General features: G+C 45.3%; 1 protein-coding gene across 2 annotated transcripts in view; it reads left to right on the forward strand.

Moving 5' to 3' along the window:
• The window catches only part of GRIN2B (glutamate ionotropic receptor NMDA type subunit 2B), a 423,927-nt gene that overhangs the window by 341,350 nt on the left and 55,582 nt on the right, over nt 1-26,995 (forward strand). For both annotated transcript variants that reach the window (XM_045073121.1, XM_013057879.2), the window contains 5 exons: nt 13,265-13,467; nt 14,223-14,394; nt 14,610-14,763; nt 17,955-18,080; nt 20,570-20,799. In XM_045073121.1, the coding sequence (XP_044929056.1) occupies nt 13,265-13,467; nt 14,223-14,394; nt 14,610-14,763; nt 17,955-18,080; nt 20,570-20,799 (885 nt within the window). The remainder of the gene's footprint in view (nt 1-13,264; nt 13,468-14,222; nt 14,395-14,609; nt 14,764-17,954; nt 18,081-20,569; nt 20,800-26,995) is intronic.

Raw genomic sequence — 26,995 nt, forward strand, 5'->3', positions numbered from 1 at the left:
AAGAAGAGAGAAAGGAAGAGAGGAAGGGAGGGAAAGAAAGGGAAGGGGAGAGAGGAGGGGAAAGCATGGAAAATAACGATGTACTCATCCAGGGAGGGTGGAAATCATTCTGTAGATGAAGGAGGAGGCACTGACAGTCTTTGAAAAGGGTAAGGGTGGGGTCAGATCTGAAGGATCAGCAGGTCATGCTGGGGGCCTGGTAGAGGATGGACTGGAGGTGGTAAGACTGAGGTTAGGGAAACCAGGCAAGAAGTGGAATGCGAATGGAAGGTAGTGTGAGATCCTTTCCTGCCATTTCTGGCTTCCAAAGCTGGAGAAAGCCATTTCATGGAGAAAAGGAGTGACTTTGGGATAGCATAGTCCAGAATATTCCAGAAAGACTGTTTTGCACATACTTGGCAGGTAGGCGTGTCCACAAAGTTGGATGATTCTTCCTCAGGAGGGTGGTGGAGCTGGGATAATCTTAGAAGGAGTGGTATCACTAGGGAGTTAGTCCTCTAGTCCTGGCCTCAGTGAGGTGTGAGGAAGCCATTCTATGAATTCCACGGGGCAGGGCATCTCCTTAGAAGCCTATCTTTCATGATTTTTTTTTCTTTTCTCTGTCATCTAGTCTTTTTAAATTATAATGTATTTTCAATGACTTTGACCTCTCCTATTTGTGCTCCTTCATCGCCTCGGTGATTTTTATATGTCTTTTCAATGTTCATGCCTTGTTTCTTTTCATATATATTCACAGCCTTATGTCGTGGATTTCCTGGATGATCACACTCTCAACTATGCTGCTTCATTGTCCCTGAAAACACATTCATAATTATCAGAGTTTACATTCAGATTTGTGGTCTGGAAAACATTGTCATTATACTTACACAATATGTTCCTTTTTCCACAATCCCTCCTGTTAACTTTCTTTTCAGCCCTTGCACACGAACACCCTGCCACACTAAAAACAGCTCACTACAGTCTCACCTGATGAGGTCCTGGTCCAGTTCTGGCCACCTTTTCTAGCTCTGGATATTTTGCACGAGAACCCAATTTTCTTTGGGGTCGCTTTACTGAATGTGAAACTACTTGCATCATTTTCCTTAGCATCCTGAGATATACTTTGGAGGTGCACTGGCCCACGGTGTCCAAGATCAATGATCGATTCCTGTGTGTTTTCAAATAACCTTTTCTTTAAACATCTTAAATACATTTGAAATTCAGAGAAGGATCATGAGGAGGGAATGTGATGAAACTTATTACCAGGAGGCAAAGGGCCGAACAAGCTGGGATCCAACCAGTAAGCAGTGTTTGAAGAGCAGTAGTATAACCATTGCTGGCTCCCAGGGGTCTCCCATGAGAATTCAGTGCCTTCTGGGTGGTGGCACTGCTTTGCATTCCGTGCATTTTATCCTTCAGCCGCTCTGCATTCCTAGGGCCTCTAATGCTGTGGCAGGCCCGAGGCATGCCTATGGAGAGCAGGACGGATGAACTATTCTGAGTCAGTACCATTTGCTGAGCATCATTATTACTCCATGCCTGATCCTGTTCTTATGCCTCTTATAGAATACTGGAGGCAATACAGAGTAGTGGGGAAAAGCCAAGGTTCTGACATCAGATCGCCTGGGTTCACATCTTACTTCTACCACTTGCTTTGGCAGGGAGAGCCCCAAGACAGGGATCTTACAGAAACCTTCTGCTTAGGTTTCTAATGCTGAAGAGGGTTTGTGGAAGGGGTGCATGGAGAATAAAAAGGGAGATAGAAGGCATGGGAGGTTTGGCCACGAGGTTTGGCATGTGGGCCAGTTGGAAGAAGATGCTAAATTGGTGGACACTGAGACCCCATGACTGTCCAAGTCATCCCCTCGAGGCCTTGGGGTCAGGGGGCCAGGTGGGAAATGCAGTCACAAGCCACTGTCAGACTTGACAACAGAAACGTTAGCTCATTGGCCCTGCTTAAATCCAGAGCTCTGAGCTTGACTGTGGGGCCTCCTGCTTCTCCTTCCCTTGGCCCTAGGCAGGGGAGCAGTTGCTCAGGAATGGCGAACTGGTGAGCCAGCCCACTTCGTGGCTTCTGAGATGTTCACAAAAAGCTGATGCTAGATACTACCATGAGCACCACAACTGCTGGCATTTCCTCGGGGCTCATGTGTTCCAGGCATTCCACAAAACAGTGTATGTACATTATTTTATTTGACTTTTATCAAAATCCCATGGAGATAGTTTGAGTTATTCTCTATGGCCTTTTATAGGTGAGATAAACAATGTGTGATGAGGACTTGCTTTGATTATAAAGAATAGACACCCAACTTGAACTAGCTTAAGCAAAAGGCAAATTTATTACAAGTATAACAGGCTCTCTCATCAGAACCCACAAAAGAACTATGGTGGGACCTCTAGAGTAGCTACAAGCCAGGACTCCGATGCTCTCAGATATCTTACTCTCGCCCAGTTGTATATACTTGTCTCTGGCTGCTGGCTTCATTCTTCTCTCTCTGCATAAAAAACAGGTTTTTTCTTATGCTTGCCCACTGCATCTGAAATTTTTGTATTCTGGCTTATGCTACTGGGGTGACACTGACTTGGCACTCCTTTTGGTCCTAAGGTTACAAATCCCAGGGATTTCACCCAGCAGTCCGGTCCCCTGGCCCTGAGGCCAGGGGATGGACTGAGAAGTGCAGTCACATGACAGCTTCCACAGGACCATGCAGTTGCGAGAAACAGTGCACAAAGGAGGAGAGACTGAACTAAGGAAAGAGGTCGGGGGAGAGAGTGAGCATAAAGAGTCAGGTGGAAGGTGGCAGGTAGATAGAGCAGCAGGCATCCAGAACAGAGAGTTTAAATGGTTAGGTCAAACCATATGATAATTGACTTTCTCTGCTTGACTTATTTCACTCAGCATAATCTCCTCCAGTCCCATCCATGCTGGGTATTCATCCTTTCTGATGGCTGCATAATACTCCATTGTGTATATGGACCACATCTTCTGTATCCATTCATCTGTTGAAAGGCATCTCGGCTCTTGGGAGAAGGAAAGGAAAAATGAAGGAGGTGAAATCGAAGGGGGAGATTAATCATGAGAGACTGTGGACTCTACAAAACAAACTGAGGGGTTTGGCGGGGAGGGGGATGGGGGAGGAGTTCGCCCAGTGATGGGTATTCAGGCATGGATTTCAAGGAGCACTGGGTGTTGTTATACATAAACAATGAATCTTGGGACACTACATCAAAAACTAATGATGGATTGTACGGTGACTAACATAACATAATAAAAAATAATAATGATTTTAAAAAATAAATAAATAAAAAGTGAACGGTTAGGTAACTTGTCCAGAGTCACACACAAACCAAGTCAGGACTCAAATTAGGCCTTTCAGACTTCAAAGCTTCTGTGCTCGACTAATAGGGCAAAACAGAATGAGGTAGTGGACTGATTGAATGAATGAATGGACTAATCAATACATTAGTACATTCACGCATGCATGCGTTGTGTCTATTACGTATATACACAAATACTTGTGAAGCCAGTGCTCAAATCCAGGAAGTCACATTTAGACACTATGCACCTCCCGTTTCCCCTGACAGCTTCTCATTTGAGGATCAAGGAGGAGAGTAAGAAGCCAACCTCCATGACTGGAGCCTGTGTCCTGGGCCCCAAAAGCAGATGCTAGCAGCACCCCTGGCGTCCACCCACATCCAGCAGTCAGCAGCCTGGCTGAGCTGTGTTCTGGGGCGAGCCCATGTTCTGAGCGTGTTGCACACACATCCAGAGCCCGGCGATGTAGGAGGAAGTGTACTCTCGGGGAAAGCAGGACGAGCCTGGGTACTGTTGAAATTCGACCTGCACGTCCCTACCTGCCTCCCTTGTGTCCCAGAGGGATGGCGCAGGGCTCCGTTTGGAAGCTTCAGAGGAGGGCCTTTTTTGGGAACAGGGAGCTTACGGGAGATGGTGGAGTTCAACTCCCAGTGACTAAGCCCTCGTAAGTCCCCAGATGGGGCTCTGAGGTTCATGTCCGAGGACAGGGGAGCAGCGGCTTGGGAGAGTTCAAACACTTCAGGACAATGTGCTGAACCTTTCAGTCTATTTGAGCCTCTATGGCAAGCTATGAACAAAATGCTCTGATCTAGAAGAATGAATGCCCTTTCTAAAATCTTCATCTCATCCCAGGGTAGGGTTTATGAAGAGGGAACACCTGGCTCTTTGGGGCTTTTTGGATTCAAGGCCTTTGCTAAATCTAGAGGGGTCACAGCATTTTTAATCCTTGTGGTTTCTGTTTTTATTTGTATGAAAATAGCACACAAAACCAAAAGAATTGCACGGAGTTTACCCTGACACATTGTAATGAATTGAGTTCAAGTTTGAGAAGTTGGAGTTTGTTCAGTATTTCCCCCTTGCCACTTGCAAGGAAAACAAACAAAAACAAACAACAACAACAACAACAAAAAACCCAAAACAAAACAAAAAACCTCCTGTGTTTCTGGGAGTAAGTTAAGCATGTTAAAGAGTTGTACCCATGTTTCAGTCGGTAGGCGTAATAGTGATAATGAAGAGGGGAGAAGGAAGAGGAAAACGGCAAATACTTGCACAAAGCTGAGATGTACCAGGCCCAGAGAGATGAAGTAACTCACCAGAGGTCACACAGCCTGTCAGTGCTGGGCCTCCCACTGCCACCTGCTACCGTCCTGTCAGGCCTACACTGCAGACTTGCCACAGAGCCTGTAGACACAACCATCGTTCACAGTTTCTGGGAGGCTGGGGTGGGGGTAGGAGGCTACGGGGTTGAAGCCGCCTCCTCTCTCTCAGATCACAGTAAGGTGAGGAATAAAGAGGTCTGGAATATTCTCTTGACAACAGGGCAGACTGAAAGAAACATGGACTTCTAGAGTCAAAGAGGTCCGGGATAAGACCCTGGACCCTCAGTGAGTCTGTGTTTTGTCTATATTATGGGCATCACAACATTCCCCCTTCTGGGGAATTAGTGACCAAGGAACGCCACGACTCCCTGTGAGGTTCCTGGCCCAAGGTCTGGCCCTGAAGAGCTGCAGTGATTCCAGTATTATCGCAGACTTCATTCTCAATCGCAGGGCCTCATCCTTCTTTCTCTCTCTCTAGGCCAGGTTTCTCATCACATCTGTTCATGGAGTTATCTGAAATGCCCATAACTGCCCTCTGCTCCCCAGGAACTCAGAGGCTTCCAGCCATAGCACCCCTTTCTACCCTAGCTCGCCATTTCTCCCTTCCTCTGCTCTCCAGAGCAGGAGACACGGCGAAAAGAACAAGTCGAGGACAAAGATCTGTCCAAGGGCCTTGCATGGCGGCACGGTGTGGGAGGAATTCACAGTCCCCGGGAGTCCCGGGCGTCAGGGAGAACAGCCGAGACCTGGGGTGACAACCAATGGCTCCATCTCCCTGGGAGACCTACACCAGGGCCAGGCAAGAGTGGCTGGCTGGACCTCCCTGTGGCCCGTGTGTCCCCAGGCTGCCGGTCCCCAGCTTCCTGAGCCCCAGAGGAGCCATAATAGGCCCAGGCGGTCATGGATCAAATTTGAATATGGAAATTACTTGCTAATGTATTTTTCAGATGGTGGTGTTCTAAACCTAGATATCACTGGGTATGCAGATGATTGGGAGAAGGGGCTTCACGCTGTCCTGGGGGCCCTATTAGGTTCTCAGCGCACCAGATTTCACCATTATACTTACAGCAGTGCGCACAGGAACTGAGTCAGTCCTGGGCAGCTCTATAATCAGGATGCTGGAGAGAGACAGAATGGAGAGAAGCAGTGTGTGTGGCAGCCTTTGCCTCCAAAGGCCTTTTTGGGGAAGAACACCAGAATTCAACCTGGTGCAGCCTATGGAGGCTACTGTGTATTTTTTTTCCCCTGGTGACAACACTCAGTGATTTAGAACACACTTGCTCAAGCCAGGACAAGGGACAACAAGAAATAAAATAGTGCGGTCTCTGCCCTAAAAGGCTTAAAGACCTATTCAGACACAGGGATTTGTATATCAAACTCCAGCTAGCATTTTAATATCACAGCAAGAGGGGGTGGTTGACTGGCAAAAGTATTCCGGAAGATCAAACAGAGCTTTTTCTTGGAGCAAGGTGAGCAAGCTCAGCATCTTGGAAGTGAGGAGGCCTGAGAAGGGCTGAGAAGGATGCAGAGCACTTGAGAGGGATAGGAGGACGGACAGAGGGAAGACTGAACAACACGGAGGCAAGGCTACATGTCCATCAGACAGTAGAGGACAAGCTCCGTGCAAAAGGGAGGAGCGAGGAACGCATGAGAGGGGGTAGATCTTTTGTTTTTAAAGTGGGAAAACCAAGTGTTCCATGTATAGAGACATGAGCCTATGAAAGTAAAAAAGGTAAAGGTAAAATTCTGTGCATTAAAAAATATATATATAGCAAAAACAGAAGACAAAGCTCAGAGGGAGGACCATATTTCAAGCATGTCTGACAGATAGAGGGTAACTCTCCTGCTGCACCAGGAGCTCCCTACAAATAGATAAGAAAGACAAACAGCTCAATGGAAAATGCATGAAGGATAAGACTAGAGGATAAAAGGGGAAAACCTAAATGCTAATGTGCAGAGGTGCTCTCACTCACTGCGAGCCAAGGAGATGAAAATTCAAGCAATTAGATGCCGTTTTTCTTTCCTTTGATTGGAAGACGTTAATAGTGCTAAAAATCTAGTGCTGGAGAGAATGTGTGCAATGGGCACTTGTGTTCTTTGCTGATAGGAAGTTCAGTCCCTACATACCTTTGGGAAGGTATTCCCAAAGAACATTTAAAAGCATAAATATCCTTTTATTTTGCTTATTCAGATTAATGAGCATGAATGTGTTGGAAATCTCAACATATGTATTATGTATTTTGGTTACATTTATTTTTAGGAAATATCCTAACTATTTACTAATAGGGGCACACCTAAATGCATTGAGACATGTCCATTACTAAAAATACCTTGTAGCTGTTTAAGGGAGTTAGTGCTAACTGGGGGTAAGCCCATATGTATAATGAAGTGGAAAAAGCAAGTTGCAGAGACAAGTGTATATTATGATATGATTTTGGAAAACACACACATGCACCCACACACATGTCCCCCTTTTCATATATTTGTGTATGTATTTTGTATAATATAGCGGGTGGCCATACATCAAAATGTCCTTTTGGTTCCCAGTGATGGGGAAGAGGGGCAGATATGGAGGAATAAATATTGAGCAAAATGGGATACTAGCAGACACTCAACCTTTAGAAGTCCTCAGTGCTAAAATGAGTGGCTTTAGGGAAGAGAAATGGGAGTGCCTTCCTAACCTCAGACTTCTGCTCTGTTAGGAGTCTCAGACCTGGCGCGGCTTTGGGACAGAGTGGGATGTGTGTGCAGGCTGCCTGGCAGGTGCTGTGCCTGTTCTTTTAGCATGGTCAAGGAAATCACATGTAGTTTTAAGTTTTGTATTTTTAGGACACCTGGGTGGCTCAGTTGGTTAAGCATCTGCCTTCTGCTCAGGTCATGATCTTGGGGACCTGGGATCGAGCCCCGCATTGGGCTCCCTGTTTGGCCGGAGTTTGCTTCTCCCTCTCCCTCTGCTCCTCCCCCTGCTTGTGCTCTCTCGCTCTCTCTGTCAATTAAACAAATAAAATCTTTTAAAAAATATGTAAAAATTTTTGAGATTTTGCATTTTTAAAGTCAGCAGAATGCATACAATAAGCAAGTGTTGAGTGTTAGAGCCAGATGCCATCTCAAACAAGAAACAAAAACACTTTGATTTTTGAAAAATAACCTTTGACACCTAAAGAGGCTCTCATAAGTGCTTTTGTTCTAGGATCTTAAAAAATTACTTTCTGTGCCGATGAGAGAGGCAGTCCGGGGAGACTGATGTCCTTTGCTATCTGTGCAAGGACTACGGCAGCCTTCACAGCAGCTGTGTCCTGCCCAGGTCCCGCTCCCTTCTCCATGATGACACACTCACCAAAGGGACAAACTCAGGGACTTTCAGCAGGAACACGGTCCCTGTGGCTGCCTTTTTTACGTGTGGCCTTCTCAGGGTTTCAGTTTCACTAGTGGTAATGGAGGAAATCCTTTAGCAAAAAGGAAGACTTTGAAGTCTAAAATCACCACAGATCAGTTCTCTGGAATTTTCCTGAGCGGAGGCTATGGAATAATATGTGGCAGGTTTGTAAGGTAGACTTCCTTTTGAGGAGAAGTCCCCAGCTGAACAGGTGTTCAGCTTGTACCAAGTGTACCAAACCAGAATCCCTAAAAATGACTCCATGTTTTTCTGAGGAAACTCACCAGAGATTTTTTTTGGGGGGAGGGAGGGGTCTCTTGAGAAAGATGATTTCAGTCCTCAAGAGCTCTTTTTAAATGTTAGTATGGAGAACAGCCTTTTTTATAGACAGATGTTGTTGGTAAATGTGTGCCTGGTAATGATGTTTGTTTAGTGCTTATCTCTGAGGAATTCAGAGCACTTTATAGGCGTTTTCTTCATTATTTCCTCAAGGTTTTTCTTTTTCTGATCATATTTTAACTTCAGCTACAAATTCTTCATTCAGCTTTTCTCACTGTATTTTCTCTGAAATATCTGCATTTCCGGTATTACAAACTCACACCAGCCCGGATATTCTAGGAAAGCATTTAGAAGTTTCCCTTTTAGTGTCTCAGGCTTCTCTTTGTCCTCTTGCCGTTCTTCGTCACTCTGAACAAACCCTCCCATCTATAATCTCTCCACCATACTTCCTCCCTTTTAAACAAGTTGTTGAGACATACTTATTTTTCCACACAAAAAGTTCCTATTATACTTAGCTGTTCACTTGTTTCTAAATGCTTGCTCCTTGCCTTGAGGTAGCTCATTTGAGGTGATTAAACATGGCCTTTCGCATGAGCACTGTGTATTGGCATTGAATCTGATATTTATGGCGGAGGGCTCTTTTTCTTTTCCTTTTTTCCTCCCAAAACTGTTTCTCCTTTCAGTCCTGGGGAATTTGTGAACTTCTCGTCTTCACGGCAGTCATCCTTGAAGAAACAATAAAAAAGAATCATTACTTGAAGACGAGCTAATCTTTTTGTGTAAACAAACCCGACACTTCCCTCCCTTGAGGAAATAATCACGTAAAATGCTTTACACTGGATTCTAATCAGGTGGAAGTGTGGTAGGGAACCTCCGTCCTAAAAAGATTCTGGGATCCTGAGATTTTATGCAAGGCACCTTAGAAATCATTCCCTTATTCTACCAATTTGGGCACTGAGACTCAGAGTTTTAAACAATTGTCCATGGTCACAAAAATACTTAGGGTTACATTAAGAATTTAGGGTAGGAGACAAGACACCTGAAAAATTAAAGTCACTAACTGCCGTAGTGAGTGGCATGAGATAACAAATGATTTGGTAACCCCGGGCCATGTGTGGGCTGGCAAATGTTTAATAACTGGAGGATGGGCGAGGGAAGCCCTGAATTTCGGTGTTTGCCAATTTCAAATTAGCCCCAGTTAATTTCAACCTACCGGTGTGACATACCAAGTGGTTGGGAAGGGATGAGTGCTGTCCATCTGGCTTTCTAGAAAATGAAGATTGTCCAACTAGAATGAACAGATCTTTAAGGAGGAGGAGAAGTGAGCTAGGCCGATTCTCCCCAACATCATACCTTTCAGCTGTGAAGGGCTGTCCTTGGTCTCTCCTTGAGCAACTGTAGGACTTTGATCCTTTGCTCTTGCTACTGCCTGGGTGGATAGACTACTCTTTGCCTCATGCTCTACCACATTTCAGGGCCTAGCTCAAAGATAAGGATCGTCACCAGGCTTTTCCCCAATCCTTTCAGAAATAATCACTTCTATTCTGAATCCCAGAGTACTTTAGTTATACCTTTTGTTAGGTAATTACCAAAGCCTAATTTAATCTTCTTATCAAGAGATAGTGTCTTTCCCCCTAGACTGTCCTCAGAGGACAGGGATTTTGCTTTATTCCTTCAAGGTCAGAGCAGCAGTGTGGGTAGTGGGTACAGCCCAAGGTTGGGAGCCAGAGCGTTCTGCTTCAAATCCTGCTATTACACTCACTCACCATGACGATGTGGGTAAGTCATCAAACCCCTCTGTTCTCAGCTGTGAAATGAGACATTAAATAATAGTCCCCATCTCACAAGCTGGCTGCGATGATTAATGAGATTTTTAGAATGTTCAGTGCCTACTGTATCCTAATCCCTTGCTAAATGCTACCTGGTATTGTTATGTGTAACATAGCCCAGTGCCTGGGACAGAATTGGCATGCAGCTGCTCTAGGTTGAATTGAACTAAAGTGAAGCAAGCAATGACAGGGCTCGCTCACTGGGAAGCTGAGAAAAGGTGGGGCCTCCGTATGCCCGTTATTGCTGGATGAAGGAGAATGATCTAGTAAATAACAATCATTTGATCGTAGAATTATAGGATCAACAGCTAGTTTCCAAGCTGTGGTGTGATGGATGAGCAGCAGAATGGGATCATCTGTGCCCTTCCCTCACCTCACGTGCTAGATACTGTACGGCCATAAACATACCGTTTGTTATTGCAATAGCTCTTATAAGACGCTGTTAGTTGACGTGTCTCCTTTTAAATACTGTGCATTTGCTTTTCAGAAAAAATCTAAGTGCTCAACGTCATGTATAAATATTACTAAATTTCATTCCATTTGGTTTAGCCCATTCCAATTAATTCCTATCACTCCCAGCCTTGAGTCTGCAGTGCCGCAGTTCGTCCATCCCATTTAGCCTTGTGCTCTGTGCGGTTTTGTAAGCGTTGCTTCTGTTTGGTTTTAGCAAACTCAATGCAAGCCAATTGTAAGGACAGAGTCTCTGGACCTGTCAGTTAAAGACCTCTTTCCCAGCTGGCACTGATTCATTAAACAATCTTTTTTTTTTTTTCTTTTTGGGGTAAATATTTTAAACTCTTTTCAAATCTATCAAAGTATACAATAATCGATACTATGTTGTTGTACCATGTTGTTCACAAGGGTGTCGTGAGAAGCTTGGCCAGAATGCTATCTCTGCAGCATTTTGTCTTACAGAGAGAGTCAATCCATTAGAAAAGGAAATACTGCTGGCTTGTTGAAACCTGTTCCTGATTAGCCTATATTAGCTCTCAATGTCAATAATCTCCTTTTCCACTATGAACAAAAGGTTCATATTTCAAAATAGTGATGTTAACACTGTCAAGGTAGATTAAGCTGCATGCATACCCCTCGACCATCTAGGTGAGAAATTTGGACACATCCCGAGGGCAGTGAGAGGCTGTCGGAATTCTTAAATAGCGATTATATAACCAAGTGATGTTTTAGGAAGAGCCATCTGGCAGCAGTGTCCACAGTGCACTCCGGGGGTTGGGGACGCTGTGTGAAGTTCAAAGTTGCCTGCAGTCATCACACAGTGGGCTGCTGCACCCCTGGACTACACCAACAGCAGTAAAGCTAGAAGAGAACAGATTTGGATGTAAAAGAAAAGACCCACAAGGGACTATTGAGAAAAGATAGTAAGACTGAAAAATAAATAAAAATAGGTACATGAGGGATTCCCAACCTTTCCCCATCCTTGAACATACAGAAAATGATACCAATTTGGCCACTAGGATAAATAGGGCGAGTTGGAGGTGACCCAACATCACGGGTCCCCAGGGTGGGGGACTCCCTTCCCCCAAGTCCTGCCTCCCTTCTAACCGCTAGCTGAAGACATAAATATCCCCATATGGCTGGGAAGCTATTTGGATAATTCTGCTTGGGAAATAAGTACTCTTAGCAATATGAAGAAAAACAGACTTGCACCAAAATAGGACCTTCGGTTCGGAGAAGATGATACACAAAAAGGAAAGCAAACATTTGGTTCAGTGCCTAATTCTGAACACAAAAGTAAAATATGGCTTATACACTTGGAAGAAAACTAGCACCAAGGTTAATGACCAACAAGTCGGTCCAGGACACCAAGCCACTGTCCATGGTACAGTGATACAGTAAAACAAGGGCTGTGGCTGTACAGACCTACTAGGTGTCTACTAGGCAGGTGGGAAGGAGGACAAATGACACCTAAGAAGTTACTCGGGAGAGACCCAACTAGACAAAAGCAGACACGAAGGAGTTTGGGTTTTGTAGGAATGTGGAAATCTAAGCCAATTTGCTTGAAAACTTATGAAGTGCTGCCCATCTGCTACTCCTTATTGATTTATGTACTTAATAATTAAGTAGTTTTGTAGTCCTGGGGCCTCACTTTGACTGCTAATTTGCTTTGTTGCGTGGAGGAAATTATAGATTGGAAAAATGCAGGAGCTTACAGTCCATAATTCCTGGGGTAATTGAAGATGTTTGGTTATAGAAAATGAAAAGGTATAAACTCCAGGCAGAGTGAGAACAAGAACCCACCAACAAAGTCCTGCAGATTCTATTACAACAACAGGAATGAATGGCTCTTCGAAAAGATAATGGAAGCCACACATTTCTCCTGGTGATTGGCCGCAGGACCACCACGTGAATGATTCAAGGGGGCACCCACTTCTCACACTGGAGCATGTTTGAATGGCACTCCCTGAAGTACACAGCCTGTGTACACAGAAAGACCTATGTGATTCATCCTGGAGCTCCCACCCAAGCCAGCAGATGCATTTCTGCACTGACCCATGGCATTCACCACCACCCAAGCATGCTTCCTTCCCTGGCTAAGTGGCATCAGCCTCCTTTAACCCTGACTTCTCATTTTCTTCCAATTCAGATCTACCCAGTTCTCCACAATGGCTTCCCACTGGACCTCTGTTACAAGCCAAAACACATCCTTCTGGCTCATTTGCTCCAGTCATTCTGTTGACCTTTCCAGAGCTATTTGCTGCTCTCACTATCACGCTCCTTGTTACAGTTAAGTGGGAAAAAACCGGCAGTCACACAAGGCAGGAAAGTTTGGCACCCTCCCAGCACTTGTACGGGCTTTCGTGTTAGCACTTACCATCTATTGCTGTAAACATTTGTTTACATTTCTGACTCCTTGACTCAATGTGAGCTTGACGGAAGGGCGGAAGGATGCCTCACTGAGCCCTGAGGTTTTGCAGGGTGCCCAGCACGTGGTAGATCCTCTTACCAATGTTTGGTATGTGAGTGAGCAAATGAATGTATTACCTTTCTTACATACGGACATGGTAGACTCCTTTTGAGCATACAGGTTTAAAAAGAATTTCCCCTCTATTACATATGATGCCTGTGTCTGTTTACCTGGGTGATGCCAGGAGGGGCTGCTAAGGTCTCTTGCCAGTGGTTTCTGAGTCTCTTGTTTACCCCTGTGCAGGTGGGCAAGTGGAAAGACAAGTCCCTGCAGATGAAGTACTACGTGTGGCCCCGAATGTGTCCTGAGACAGAAGAACAGGAGGATGACCATCTGAGCATTGTAACCCTAGAGGAAGCCCCCTTTGTCATTGTGGAGAGCGTGGACCCTCTGAGTGGAACCTGCATGAGGAACACAGTCCCCTGCCAAAAACGCATAGTCTCTGAGTATGCCCCCTTCCCCAGTGCTCTGGGTGGCGTGGGATAGGCAGATCTAATAACAGCTGTCGGCACCTGCCTGGGTAGGGACCTGAGGCATTGAATGAATTGGGCACCAAGTTGAATTTTCAGTTACTACTGGGCAGTGAATTGCTGAGCAGCCCCGTGGTTCTGTCCAAATCATGACCTGAGAGACTTGCTGTGAACTATGCTCACATAGCTCTGTCCTTGCCTGGTCTCAACAACTGGAATGTCCAATTTAGAGCCATTTAAATTTGCACTGGCATTGAACCATATTTCCTTGAGCCATTGTGCCCTGAAATTTTGAGATTTAGAAACATTTTTGGAAATAGGTAAAAATAACCTGCGATCCCATTAGAAGTCAGATAATGGTTCTCTTTGGTGAGGGTGGGAAATGCCTGGAAGAGAAAAAGAAAAGGGGAATTTTTCTGTCTCTCGATTTGGCGCTGGTTAAATGGGCGCATTCAGAGTGTACAGAGTTATCCAGTTGTACCCTGAGGGTATGTGCACATTCCTGAGGTACATTATACTTCAAAGGAGCACTAAAAATTGTGAGAAAACACAGTTCAGTGTGGTGAGCTAATGAAAGAACTGCGGTTCTGTGGTCTCATTTATTTCCTCACTCAGGGCTGGTACACATTGTGCTCAGTGGTGAAGGGGAAGACCTGCTTTTGGGTTGGAGTTTTAATGGTAAAGGGTAATATCGGCCTTGTTTTGTTTTTTTTGTGTCTTGCGTTGGTTAGGAATAAAACAGATGAGGAGCCAGGTTACATCAAGAAGTGTTGCAAGGGATTCTGTATTGACATCCTTAAGAAAATTTCTAAATCTGTGAAGTTCACCTATGATCTCTACCTGGTTACCAATGGCAAGCACGGGAAGAAGATCAATGGAACCTGGAACGGTATGATTGGAGAGGTAAGTGTCCAGATTGTCAGGGCCATTTATGCTTTTCGTTTATTATGTTTCACGTCAATACAAAAAAAAAAAAATGCTCCTTTATAAATTTGAGGAAAGAGAAAATAGTAAATAGACTTCCTGTTCCTGCTCTACTAAGGAAACCCCTGCGGGGCTCGGTCTCCCTTGTGGTGGCCCCTTGCCTTCCTAATTAGAGCATTGTGCCTTTGTCCCAGGTGGTCATGAAGAGGGCCTACATGGCGGTGGGATCGCTCACCATCAATGAGGAGCGATCCGAGGTGGTCGACTTCTCTGTGCCCTTCATAGAGACCGGCATCAGTGTCATGGTGTCACGCAGCAATGGGACTGTCTCACCTTCTGCCTTCTTAGGTAAGTGATACACTGGCCGGCGTGAAGCAGGCCGACATTCAGGGGAGGAACACGTGACCAGGCTCTTTCAGCCAGGAGGTGGTTTTCTAGGGGAGGTGAATTTGGGGGACTTTCAAAATCAGTTATTCTCCCACGTGAAGACTGAAGACACCCAAAACCAGTGGGACAGTGTAAGAAAACAGTGCTGGGCTGGCCGTCAGGGCTCCCCCTCTAGTCCCACTCCTGCTGCTCACTCATCACTTGACCCTGAACCGATGTGCTCCATCCTGGGCCTCAGTTTCCCTCATCCATATAAGAAGCCATTTCAACCAGCTAATCTCTGAGGCTACTTTCTGCTTTAACAATTTCTAATTCTTGTTATCATTGAAATACCTTTTTAATGATCTTCAAGAATTGAGTTCCACGCTCCCAGAAGAGGTTTTCTGGTTTTACCTAGTTTTTCTGAGCTTTGCCAGATTCAACAGATTCTACATTTGCTTTCACTCAACCCCGTCCTTCCTCGTGTGGTTCTGTACTTCTCTACTCTCCAGCATCAATTTTGTGTCGAAAGCTTTAGATGTGATATAAGACCCGGTGAAATAAGGCCAAGATTTCAATTAGATGAGCTCCTCTGTGAGCTCATACCCCCATATGTTTTGCAGGGACCATGAGAGCACGAGGTTGGAAAATAAAATGTCACCTTGAGTACAGGACATTGGGCTAGGAGATAGGAGGTCTGGCTTGGCCATAAACAAGCCGTAAGCCCTTGGACAAGTCACAGACTCCCTGAAGGACAGGAACTTTTTTTTTTTTTTTCATGAGGATATTGAAATAGACCTTGACTGATGTTTCTTGAAGCTCTATCCAGCGGGCAGGGGGCAGGGGGAAGTTTTTAATTAAGGTACTATAAAGTGGAGTTATAGGTCCCATAGAATGTTCCCATAAATTGCTCCAGTTTCTCAGCTCGCCTTCTCACAGTGAGGCGATTCTGGCCCTGCCAATTTTATGTGACATGTTATTAGACAGCACACACACTATGTGCAATCCTCATAGCAGTTTTATGTATTTCATTTGCTTTTCTCCTTTGCAAGGGTAATTGGAACATTAAGAGATACAGACGAAACTACATTCTAATTCTAACCTACCAGTACAGCACTCACCTCAGCTTCTGAACTGGAAGAGCCAGGGATATATCAGCATAGCCCTACAGTGACATAGAAGAGTGTGTGTGTGTGTGTGTGTGTGTGTGTGTGTTTAGAGGAGAAGCAGTTTTTGCAGGGGTCAAAGAAGCCAACATTTATTGAACATCTGAACACCTGTTAGGTGGTGTTCCAGGCATCACTGTACGTCCTTTTTTTACATTATCTCATTGATACTCACTGGTTATTTTTATACCCATTGTATGGCCCAGGAAACAGAATCTTAAACCCATTAAGCAATTTCCCAACGACCTGATTAAGGCCCAGATGTAACTTCCAGATTAAGGCCCAGATGTAACTTCCAGTTCTCACGGAGGCATTTCGGAGGGCAGCTCCCAAATCAGGCACTGGTGTGATGGGCAGAGACGAGGAAGGGATAGAACACAATGAGGAAGTACAAACTTTGCCCCAGAAGACCTCAGATTATAAACTGGCCCTGCCACTTTCTGAGTATGAACTTGAAAAGGACCTTGACTCCAGGAAAAGAGATATGGTAATACCATAATGAAAGGGCCATTCAAAGGATTCTATCAAACATGCGGTCAAAGTACTTTCTTAAATCTTAAGAACCAATACAAATGTTTTTGTATTCTGTGGGCAGAAAGTTGCCCTGGGCTCCATGGGGAGAAAAAGGAAGCCTGGAGAGGATGCTTTTACTCCTTGTTCCCTAATCTTAGACAACAGTGAAGTCAGGGTAGGATGGCAATCAGTGAGAACCGAGGGGGCGGGGGCTTCCCTGCTCCACCTGATAGAGGCTTTGAGTTAAACGAGCTGCCACTGAAAGCTTTTGCATTTCACGGTGGGTTATGGGCCTTATCAGGGTCCTTTTTAAAATGTTAAGTGACCAGGTTTTTATCATTCCCTTCAAAGTGCAAAAGTAAAGTAGGTTTCATGTAAAGAAAACAGATTCTAATTTCCAGCCAACTTCTCCCCTTTCTCAAATTCATCTTTATTAATGATTTGGGAAATGGAAAAAACAATATGTTAATTCACATAGTTATGAGTTTACAATGTGATGTGACAGCTCAAAAGGCCAGAACTATTTTGAGACACAATTGAGGGAACATCGTACCATGGGAAAGAATAGCAATTGTCCCTTTTTGTAGGCCTTGGGAGAGGTGGCTCTTGGAAGGCACTGTTCAATTTCTAGACACCTCCAAGCCAGAGAGATTGAGATCCGTGGAAGAGATTCAGCAGGGATGATTCAAGAAATTAAAGAAACACATGCAGAACATTCTTGCTGTCTTGCCTTCCCATCAACCCTTTCTCTTGGTGTGAGGGAACAGCTCCTAGTTGTTAATTACAGCCAAGCCATGTTATCCGGTCATGGGCCACTTACCCACTGTTACAGATACTGACTGTCAAGGTGGATGGATTTTTTTTTTTTTTTACATTGACTTCTATTCTCTTGCTCTAATGATACCCCATATACACCACATTCAAGTGGATTGAAAGGTAAATGTAGGCTAGAAAGTTTAGGAGAGGTGAGGCAGGGGGCAAACGGTTACTCATTGGGTGTGGTGATTACTGAATCTAGTCAAGCCTGAAATGGCGACTCCGTCTGTGGAGAATGAATTGGCACGCCAGGTTTGGAAGCATTGGTGAAAGCTTCTCCAGGCCTCCATCCTCTGGTGTGGCCATCTAGGGGACAGCATCAACCAAGACCCAGTCCCCTCTGATTCAGGTACCCCACTCCAATGCTTCTTGCAGATACACATTTCCCAGCAATAGCAGAAACTGTGTCAAAAATTTCATAGGCAAGAAGCTCTCCTCCTCGTGTGTTTGAAAGAAAATAGACCTTGACCTGCCCATCAGGGCAATGGAGACACTCAGAGACCGCCCATCACTCCTCCCCCACCCAGGCCCTGACTCTCGGGAGAGACGCAACACACCTGTGGTTTGTTTCCCCCTCACGAAATACATGTTGCCTGAGCAAATGAGTATGCAGATTAATCAGAATCTGCTTGTTCCCTGTGTTAATTCTGAGCACTGATTTTTTTTTCCCTTCCCCAGAACCATTCAGTGCTGACGTATGGGTGATGATGTTCGTCATGCTGCTCATCGTCTCAGCCGTGGCTGTCTTTGTCTTCGAGTACTTCAGCCCTGTGGGTTATAACAGGTGCCTCGCTGATGGCAGAGGTAAGGTCGCCTACGACTGTCGCATTTCTGCGCAGGTGTCTCTCGTTCTTCATTCCGAGTCTCTCTACTCCTCATTTGGTGTCTGCCTGCTTCCTGACTTCCCCATTTCTGGAAGTGAACCCACAGCCTTCTATGTCAACAGCTTGACAGCTCATTAGAGGTCCCCCCAATTAAGAGATTAGTCTGGATCTGTATGTCCCTTGCTGGCAGAAGCCTCACCCAGTGAGCCCAGTTCTACCCCTGGGGTAAATGAGAGGAAAGCTGGCCGTGTATTCGTGTAGCATAAATGTGTCAGAGGAAACTATTTTGATAACCTTAGGCTGTGAGCAGCCTGTCTGAACAGATGGACTAACTAGGCAGATAAAGCCATATATTAAGACTAAAGAAAATTGGGCTCCCCGAGATAGATGCTAGGTAGCTGTGGCAAAGGAGTTCTCCACCTCTGAGATGCAAGTTCTCCAAACTTGTGACCCTGGCTCATCTACCTCTGCCAGGAAGCATACACATTGTGGGCCGGGGAGGGGGGGTGTGGAAATTAAATGGCCAGCAGATAGCACTTATCGCCTATCCCTACCATTGGGGGCAGTCCAGTTTTCTGGCTCAGTGGGTCCAGAGATACAAGGGCTGCCCCTGTGTTCAAGCCATTTACGAGACTTCACAAAACATTTACTAGATTCCTGAAGGGGGGACTTGGGATCCCCGTAAACAACTCATCCAAAACTTTTTGAGAATCCCACAATTAGGAACGACTACACTTTTTTTTCCTGAATCTTCTCCCATCCAGAATGAGCTTTCTTCTGCAATCAGGCCTCTGGGAGGAAAGTCCTTTTTAAGTCCAGCTACACAAAGAATGATCTGTGGGGCACTTAGAAGACAAAGATGCTTGTACTCCATTTTCTAACATTCTGACTCACTAATTCCGGGTCGGTCTTGGACCACTGCTCTGTGTCAGAGTAGTGGTTTTCTACCTTGGTCGCAGTTAGAGTAACCCCCCATCACAGTTTAATAAGAATCTCCGAGGTTGCGGGGCTAGGCAGCAGTGTTGTGTCAGAACTCCCCTAGTCCTTCTCACAGTCCAGGCTCTGAATCCCTGCCACACGGGGACATTTCCAGGTGCGGACCTACCTTCTTCTTCGGCTCACGCATTCTGGCCTGGAAGTTTCAATGTCTTCACTATATGGTGCAGTCAGGGGATTTGTGCCTGTGCTAGAGAGTCTTCCAGAAGCCATGAGCTCCCCCCATCCTGAGGGGTATGATTAGTTACAAGCAAAACATCTGAGAAACCCCTAAGTACATACATACGTTGACAGCATCAAGAATGGAAGTGAGGATGTGCTGTCCCTTCACCTTGAAAAAAGGCAAAAGATCATCTAGCCACAAAATCCAAAGCCAGGGCTTTCAGTTACTTACTTACCAAGGGGCACCTGTCTTCACAAAGGATTTCAGCATGGGACCGCTTTAAATATCAAGTCTCTGGGGCATTTTACAGTGGAAAGAACTTTGATTTATGAACAACTTTGGAGTTACACATCTGCTCCATGAAGTCAGGTCCCCATGCACAGATGTGTGTGCACAGTTAGATATGAGGCTTGACGTGTGTAGTCACTGATTTACTTGTCAGAGCAGATGCTCTCAAGATCACAGATCGCATTGTAAGACCTGTGCTAATGTGCAGTGAAACTGTGCGCGCAGATGTTTATTTCCGCTGTGGAGGGGCATATAGGCAGACCCAGACGTCAGGCGAGATTTTGCCATTGCCAGACATGGAAAGCAGCAAGGCCACAACAAGTCTGGGCAGAAGCCTTGGCACTATGGATGTCAAGGTTGGGTGGAGGAAGGTCAGAGACAGTCTGCCTTTCTGCCCTCCGATGCCATGGCCAAGCCAGGGGTCTATGACTTCCTCTCTGGATGTCCTGATAGTCTCATACACAGGAACTGTCATGATCGGAAACCCAGCTGGGATTCATTGGCCTTGGAGTGGGGTCAAGGTTGTCCTGGAAACATTTGGTTCTAAGTGCTAGAAGCTAAAGAAAAATTAAGGATAAAGGACATTCCAAGCCATTTGGCATCCGTGTGAATAAAGTTGTAGCAGGTCCGTGATGAAGGTAGAATATTCCACACAATCCTTGTTGACCTTTTTTGAAGTTGATGTCCTTTCTTGGTCGATACAAATAGAAATTTTAGGAACAGCAGAAGTGAGGATGCGAGTGTGGCAGTAGTGGGGTTGCTGCCTTTGTCATTCAGTTTTTGTGTGGTCGTGAGGGTCTCGTCTACATTGGGGTAGGAAGCTACCTCCTCCAGGGAAGGGGGTACTCCCAGAAGAGAGGCACAGACTCTCAACTAAAAAATGCCTGTGTCTTAGTCGGAGGGTTTCCTGCTCTGAGCGGGAACTTACCAGCTGCATTTGTCTATGCAGAGCTGGTATCTCTGTTTAATGAGAGCCTGTGACTCTGTCGTAACTTCCTATCCTTGTCTTTTCACCATGACAGAGCCAGGTGGCCCATCTTTTACCATCGGCAAAGCTATTTGGTTACTCTGGGGTCTGGTGTTTAACAACTCCGTACCCGTGCAGAACCCAAAGGGGACCACCTCCAAGATCATGGTGTCGGTGTGGGCCTTCTTTGCTGTCATCTTCCTGGCCAGCTACACTGCCAACTTAGCTGCCTTCATGATCCAAGAGGAGTATGTGGACCAGGTTTCTGGCCTGAGTGACAAAAAGGTAAGAGGACCGTTTGAAACCTCCCATCGTTCCCTCAGTCCCATTCTGAGCCATACTCGAAGTTCTCATATACCTGTTAATTTTCTCCATCTTTAGAACTGGCCGTTCTTTCTTGTGTCTCCTTAAATTGGGACCTGGGAGCAAACATCAGTTTCCCTACTGAAATAATAGTGCTTCGCATTTGCTTTCTGATTTGTGAAAGGTTGGCCCCAGTATGCCCCGGGCTGCAAATAAGGGGCTTGGCGTGCTAGCAGTTTCCTGAGAATGGGGTACCTCCTGCTGAATGTGCTTGGGTGGCCTGTCAGCACAGGGCTGCCCATTTGGGGTGTTGTTAGGGGACCGCCCTCTGCACCCACACTGAGGGCTCTGGTCCATTGTGGCCTTCATTTTCCTCCCAGTGGTATTTGACTGTGGGCTCTCTGTTTGTTCAACGGCATGCTTGTGTGTTCCTAGGGCTGAGAAGGAGAGTAGTTCACAGTGTTCCCAAAGAAAACTGACTGCTATTTAACTTGATGATTTCCCCGTGTGGTGCTGATGAATAGGTAACCCCCATATCAACTGCAGACCTCCCTGGTGAGCTGTGCAGTTGTGAGACGAAGGAAAGTGTCCACTGGTTTGCATATTTCTGGACAAGAATGTGCCAAACCTGTCCTAAATACCATACTCTCTGGGTCTGCTGGAAGCATCACGGTTCTGTGGGCGATCTGTCTCCTGAAACTGTGATGGTCCAAGAGGAGTGAGAGGAACTACCTCCATGGGGTGTCCAGTCGAACTCATGGATGCCCCACATCATTCTGGAAACTTCCACTCAACAAATTTCCTACCCTTTGTTTCCTTCAGATTTAGAAAATGTGATTTCCCATCCCTGTCCTCAGGTTGAAGCTATGAGGCATGGACAGGTGTGGCTTTAGAACACATAGGTCAGATAATTAATTATTTCTAAGGAGGAGTAGGTCTCCCCCCAAATAAATCTTTAAACCCTTAACAAATGGTTTGAGAAGAGTAAGAAGGAAGAGCTAATCTTTTTGAGGGCCCACGTTCTGATTTCTCCATGTAGTCATCTCTACTCGCCAGGAACACTCAACAGCATGTGAAGAAGGTAAACAAGCCTCTAAGGGAATGGAAAAAAAACCCAAAACTATGTGTACATATTTGGATCATTCGCTGTGTTTACCCTTTCGTGTTACCGCTCTCTTCAGTTCATCTTCCTTTATTTTCTTCTTCTTTTTTTCTTTTAAATAATACCTCCCTTTTTATTTCCTTCTCCCTTATTTTTAGGTTTTTATTTACTTCTCTCTTCTAACGCATGATTTATTATTCATGTATTCATATATTCCTGCATTTATTACTTAATTCATTTTAAACATTTCTCTTTGTTCCTTCGTCAACATCTTTTATCATTATGATGCTGGCTCAGAAAAGTTGAATGAGATACCTCCCTTCACCTCCTGTTAACACCAATTTTTGTGCCTGTTTGTCTAGCCTGGGCAGTAGTGGGGTTAAGAACAATTACCTCCTCAGGGCTCTACACTTGAATGTGGCATTGGTGAGATGGACTGTGACTGTCCTAAAACAGGGATGTGGCAGTAGACGATGTCCTCACACGTGGATTTGTCAGAGGTATGGGAGACCATATCCTGATGTCAGGATCTGCAGAAGTGTGGTGGATTGCATCCCCAGATGCAATATGGCAGGACTATATTGCCATGCCATCCATAATATGGCAGATGTACCGTGGAACACGGTCCTTCTTGGAGCTCTGACTACTAAGTGAGGGATCCACCATATTTATTATTTTGTTTTCTTCAGATATCTCTGAGGGTTACTTAGGACACTGTATTTATCTCCCCTATACATTCATGAGCCACCGGTTGACAACTCTACAATCTTCTATTTGAGATAAGCCTAAGTAAGATGCAAGGAGATTGTTGTCCCAATTGTGGTTTAAAAAGGATATATCGTTCGAGGTAGCTTACATAGAGAGGTTGTGCACCTGTCTGTCCTTCACACCACGTTGGTTATGTTCTGAAAAGTTAGATCCCACCCATTCTTTGCTTAGAGAACTTCAGCGGCTCCATTGCATAGAGAATAAAGACGTTTTTCCTGATGTGCCTCTGAGGGCCTTCACGTGTGATTCCCACTGAGTGTGGTCGGCCAGGGCTTATACTTTTGCTGCCTACATCCCAGGCTTCTTGACTTCTTGTCCTTCCGAGCCATGCCTCTTTGTCTGTGATCTGCCTGGGATATTCTTCTCCTGACTTCTTCACTCACCAAACTCCTGTGGAACTCTCAAGGCTCAGAGTACAGGTCACTTCATTTGTGGAGCCTTCCTTGGCTCATCTAGACAGCGAGTCATTTCTCCTGTGACCCGGCAGTCTTTCATCCCTTCATTAATAACACCTGTCTTCCACATTATTCTGTCATAATCTGGACACCTGGACCTGACTGGATCTCCCCTGTCTGACCATGAGCTCCACTGGACCATGATCATAATCTGGTTATCCTGTTTGTTTTTTTTTAAAGTCTGGGGGGAGGGGGCACCTGGGTGGCTCAGGTGGTTAATCTTCAGCTTAGGTCCTGATCCCAGTGTCCTGGGATCAAGCCCCATATCGGGCTCCCAGCTCAGCAGGGAGCCTGCTTCTCCCTCTGCCTCTGCCTCTCTCCCCTGCTCAGGCTCTCTTTCTGTCTATCTCCCTCTCAAATGAATAAATAAAATATTTTTTTTAAAAAGAGCCTGTGGGGTGAGGGCTAGGCATTAGAGCCTATAGCCTATTATAGGCAAAGAAAGCAACAGGAGAGCAAGAACCCTTTAACAGCTGCCTAATTTGAAAATACTTGAAAATGGTTATCAGATACATTTTAGAACTTTACAGATGACAAAATCGTAAAGCGTAAGCATCCTACGAGACAGTGTCAACATAATTTACATAATTATAGCAAACATTTAAGTAACTAATGACATATAACGCACATCAGTGTCAGGAATGCTAATACAAATCCGAAAGAGGGTTTTCTGAAAGTGCACTTAAAATGTCAAAATCGATACTAGTTTCCCTTCGCAACACCTTAAGAAAACAAAGTCTTGGGCTGACTCTGCATGACAGCAAGTGTATTCTGTGAATTTAGAAAAAGAAAAGGTAAAGAATGAAGTCGTCAAGACAGGAACATTGAGAATAGAAATGAGGTGATTTTGAAGACTCTTTTTTTCAATGGAATTATATTTTCATCAAGGAAAGTAACATTTAAAATGGAAAAGAGTTCTTAAACTTGTTTTCACTATCACGGATGGCTTATCTTCCATACAACTGAGATCGAGTGGTAGATATCTTGGAGTGATGATGGGAAGGTATTTATAGCCATTAAATTTATATATCTTTAGGGATTTGTCTTCAACTTGATGGCAGATAAGTGTTTTCCAGATCTCATTTGTGAAGGTACAGAATCAGAACATTCAGAGTTAAATTTCCGTGAAAACCTATTTTGGGGCTCCCTTTTACTGGACGGCTTCCATCTTGCAGTAGCACATTACATCAGTGAGTTGGGAATTATTCCACTACATGCTGTAACTAAATATGGGTGCATGTTCTAACATTTAGCAGCCCTACTGTACAGTCCATCAGTTCCCCCAGTGGGAACAGAGTGTAAGGAGACCTGTGACATCTTTCTGCTCCTAACAGAGAGTGCCCCATGCTCATGTCCCTGTGTCTCCCCTACCCAGATGGGTTTCTCAGTTTGTAGTCTGCCAACCATAGAAAGGAGGGGAAAGAGCTTGGCCACCAGGTGAAGGAAGGTCCAGCCATATTTGCTGGGCCCTACTATGTACGTCATGCACATTACATCTATTTTATATGTGTCCTCTGCTTATAGGTATGACTATTCCCATTTTACAAATGAAGACCCCGAGAGTCGGGGAAGTTTCCGGACTTCCCTAAAGTCCCACAGTCTCAAGTGACAGAGCTAAAGGTTTGTGTCCCTGTGTGTTTGGCTCTTAGACCACTTCATCAGGACATCTCCCTTGTAACTCATCCCAGACAAAGTTATGATGTCAGGAAGGATTGGTATCGACGCCCCTGCTCCCACTTTTCAGGGAGTTATTGAATCTCTCATTTAATGATTTCTCTGTCAGTTTCACTTAACCCTGAGGTCGCCATACACTACCCCTACCAGGACTACCATTGCTACAGATAAAGATAATAACAATCCTGACTATTATTAATATAACTTCAACAATGACAGCTCTGCTCACGTTTTTTCAGTTTGTACAAGCCGGGCATAAGGCCAGCTGAATTACACAGACAATCTTATGTAATGGTGCTATGAATGTTTCATTTGTTGATGAGGAAACTGAACCTGGGAAGGGTTAAGTCATTTTCCTTCTGATGTGCTTGCTGCCTCCAGCCCCTAAGCCCTGTGCCATCCTGTTCAGATCACAGGGCTTGGTTTCCATTCATCTTCTTTCTTCCTATCCTACCATCTTCCTTGTCAAAGCATAGCAAGTTAGATCCTTTTCCTCTCCCAAAAAGCAGGTATCTGATGAACTGATAGTATTTTAACATTTTCTTTTTCTTTAAAAAAAAATTATTTATTTGAGAGAGAGCATGAGCGGGGTAAAGGGGCAGAGGAAGAAGCAGACTCCCTGCTGAGCAAGGACAACACCCCCCCACCCCCACCCCTGATGCAGGGCTTGATCTTGGGACTCTGGGATCAGGACCTGAGCAGAAGGCAGATGCCTAACCGACTGAGTCACCCAGGTGTCCCTCATTTGCACTTTCTTTAAGAAGTTTTTCAGAGGCATTCCTTTAAAAAGAGAAGGGTGGTGATTTCTAGTACTTGTACAGGCTGATGGTCCACACATTGACTTTAACCTGAGCCTGTTGTGACCCTGAGCTTTAAGCCACTGTTGGATGATGGTGGGAGAGGGGCAGCAGGGGAGAGAAAGAGAGGTTCTGGAGTCATGGGGTAAAGGAAGCAGAGGCTGATGTCTGACCGTTGGGTTCCCCAGGTGTTTGGCATCCTCTTGCTTCACACATCCCTATCCCTGTGTCCTACACACCCACAGTGCATTTTGTGGTTCTTTTCCTCAAGGAACTGTAGGAATTTTTATTAACTTTAAAATGTCTGAACAGTACCTGTCTAATTAATGAGGGCAACCCCCTTTGCCTATACATTGAAGGTACTATCAGGACAGCCTTCTAACAGCTAAATGAGGACTCATGGTTTTTCTAGATATTGATTATTCTATGTGAAGTCCCATAGCATCTTGAAGTCCCCTTATATGCATCCTTCTGGAATAGAGACCTTGTAGAACTTTTAAATCAACATGCGAACAAGTCCGTATGCATTCTGGAAGAGAACCAGCCTGGTGAGAAGCCTATACACACCATAGTACACTGATATGTAATGAATGGATGGCATTTGAGCACGGGAGGAAATGGGTCCTGTTCTTTCCCTCGTACAGAGGTGTCTTCCTTGCCCTATTCATTTTAGGCAGAAAGCCAGTGAGAGACAGCTGACCTCAAACTTGATCTGCCACGCCTTGGTCCTGGCGCAGACCTTCTTGGTCAGATCATGGAATACGGAGCCAAAAATAGCTTACTAGGGAAAGTGGCAGGCATGACTAATGAGCCAGGGAGCTAGAAATGGGCGCCTGGACTGGACCTTCAGGTAGTTGAGCAAACTAGGGTGTGATTTCTTACGTGGGAGTCCTGTGGAGCTGTCAAGCAACCAGTCTTCTTGTAGCAGCTGGTCGAGAGCAATTCTGGAGGATGTGATAAGAAAAGAAAACTCCCCCAAGCCTGGGAGGACGCAGGGCACAGGGCACACGTGCGGAGGGGAAGGGACACCTGCACCTTATGTCTGTCAATTACCAGAACCAATCTGACATTGCACGTGGGCCACTACCTCAAGCACAGAGTCCTCCCTCATTCCTTGCAGGCTGGCCTACATCCAGGGGCCCCCAGAGCAATGACTAGAGCTTGCCCAGCCCCAGTGGCATTGCTCAGGGTCGACTCTCACCACTTTGTTAGTATTATTTGAGAATGGGACTACTTTTGCCCACTTCTGATTCCTGAGTTCATTTTTGACTAGCCTGGACACCTTGACCGAGGCATCTAGTGGGGCTTTGCAGTGGTCACCCTCCCAGTCCCAGGATGCAGATATCTTGGCACTGGCTAGTGGGCTTCCAAGGGGGGGCCCA

Source organism: Mustela putorius, unplaced genomic scaffold (assembly GCF_011764305.1).
Source record: "Mustela putorius furo isolate JIRA1106 unplaced genomic scaffold, ASM1176430v1.1 tig00537227_pilon_pilon_pilon, whole genome shotgun sequence".
NCBI lineage: Eukaryota > Metazoa > Chordata > Mammalia > Carnivora > Mustelidae > Mustela > Mustela putorius.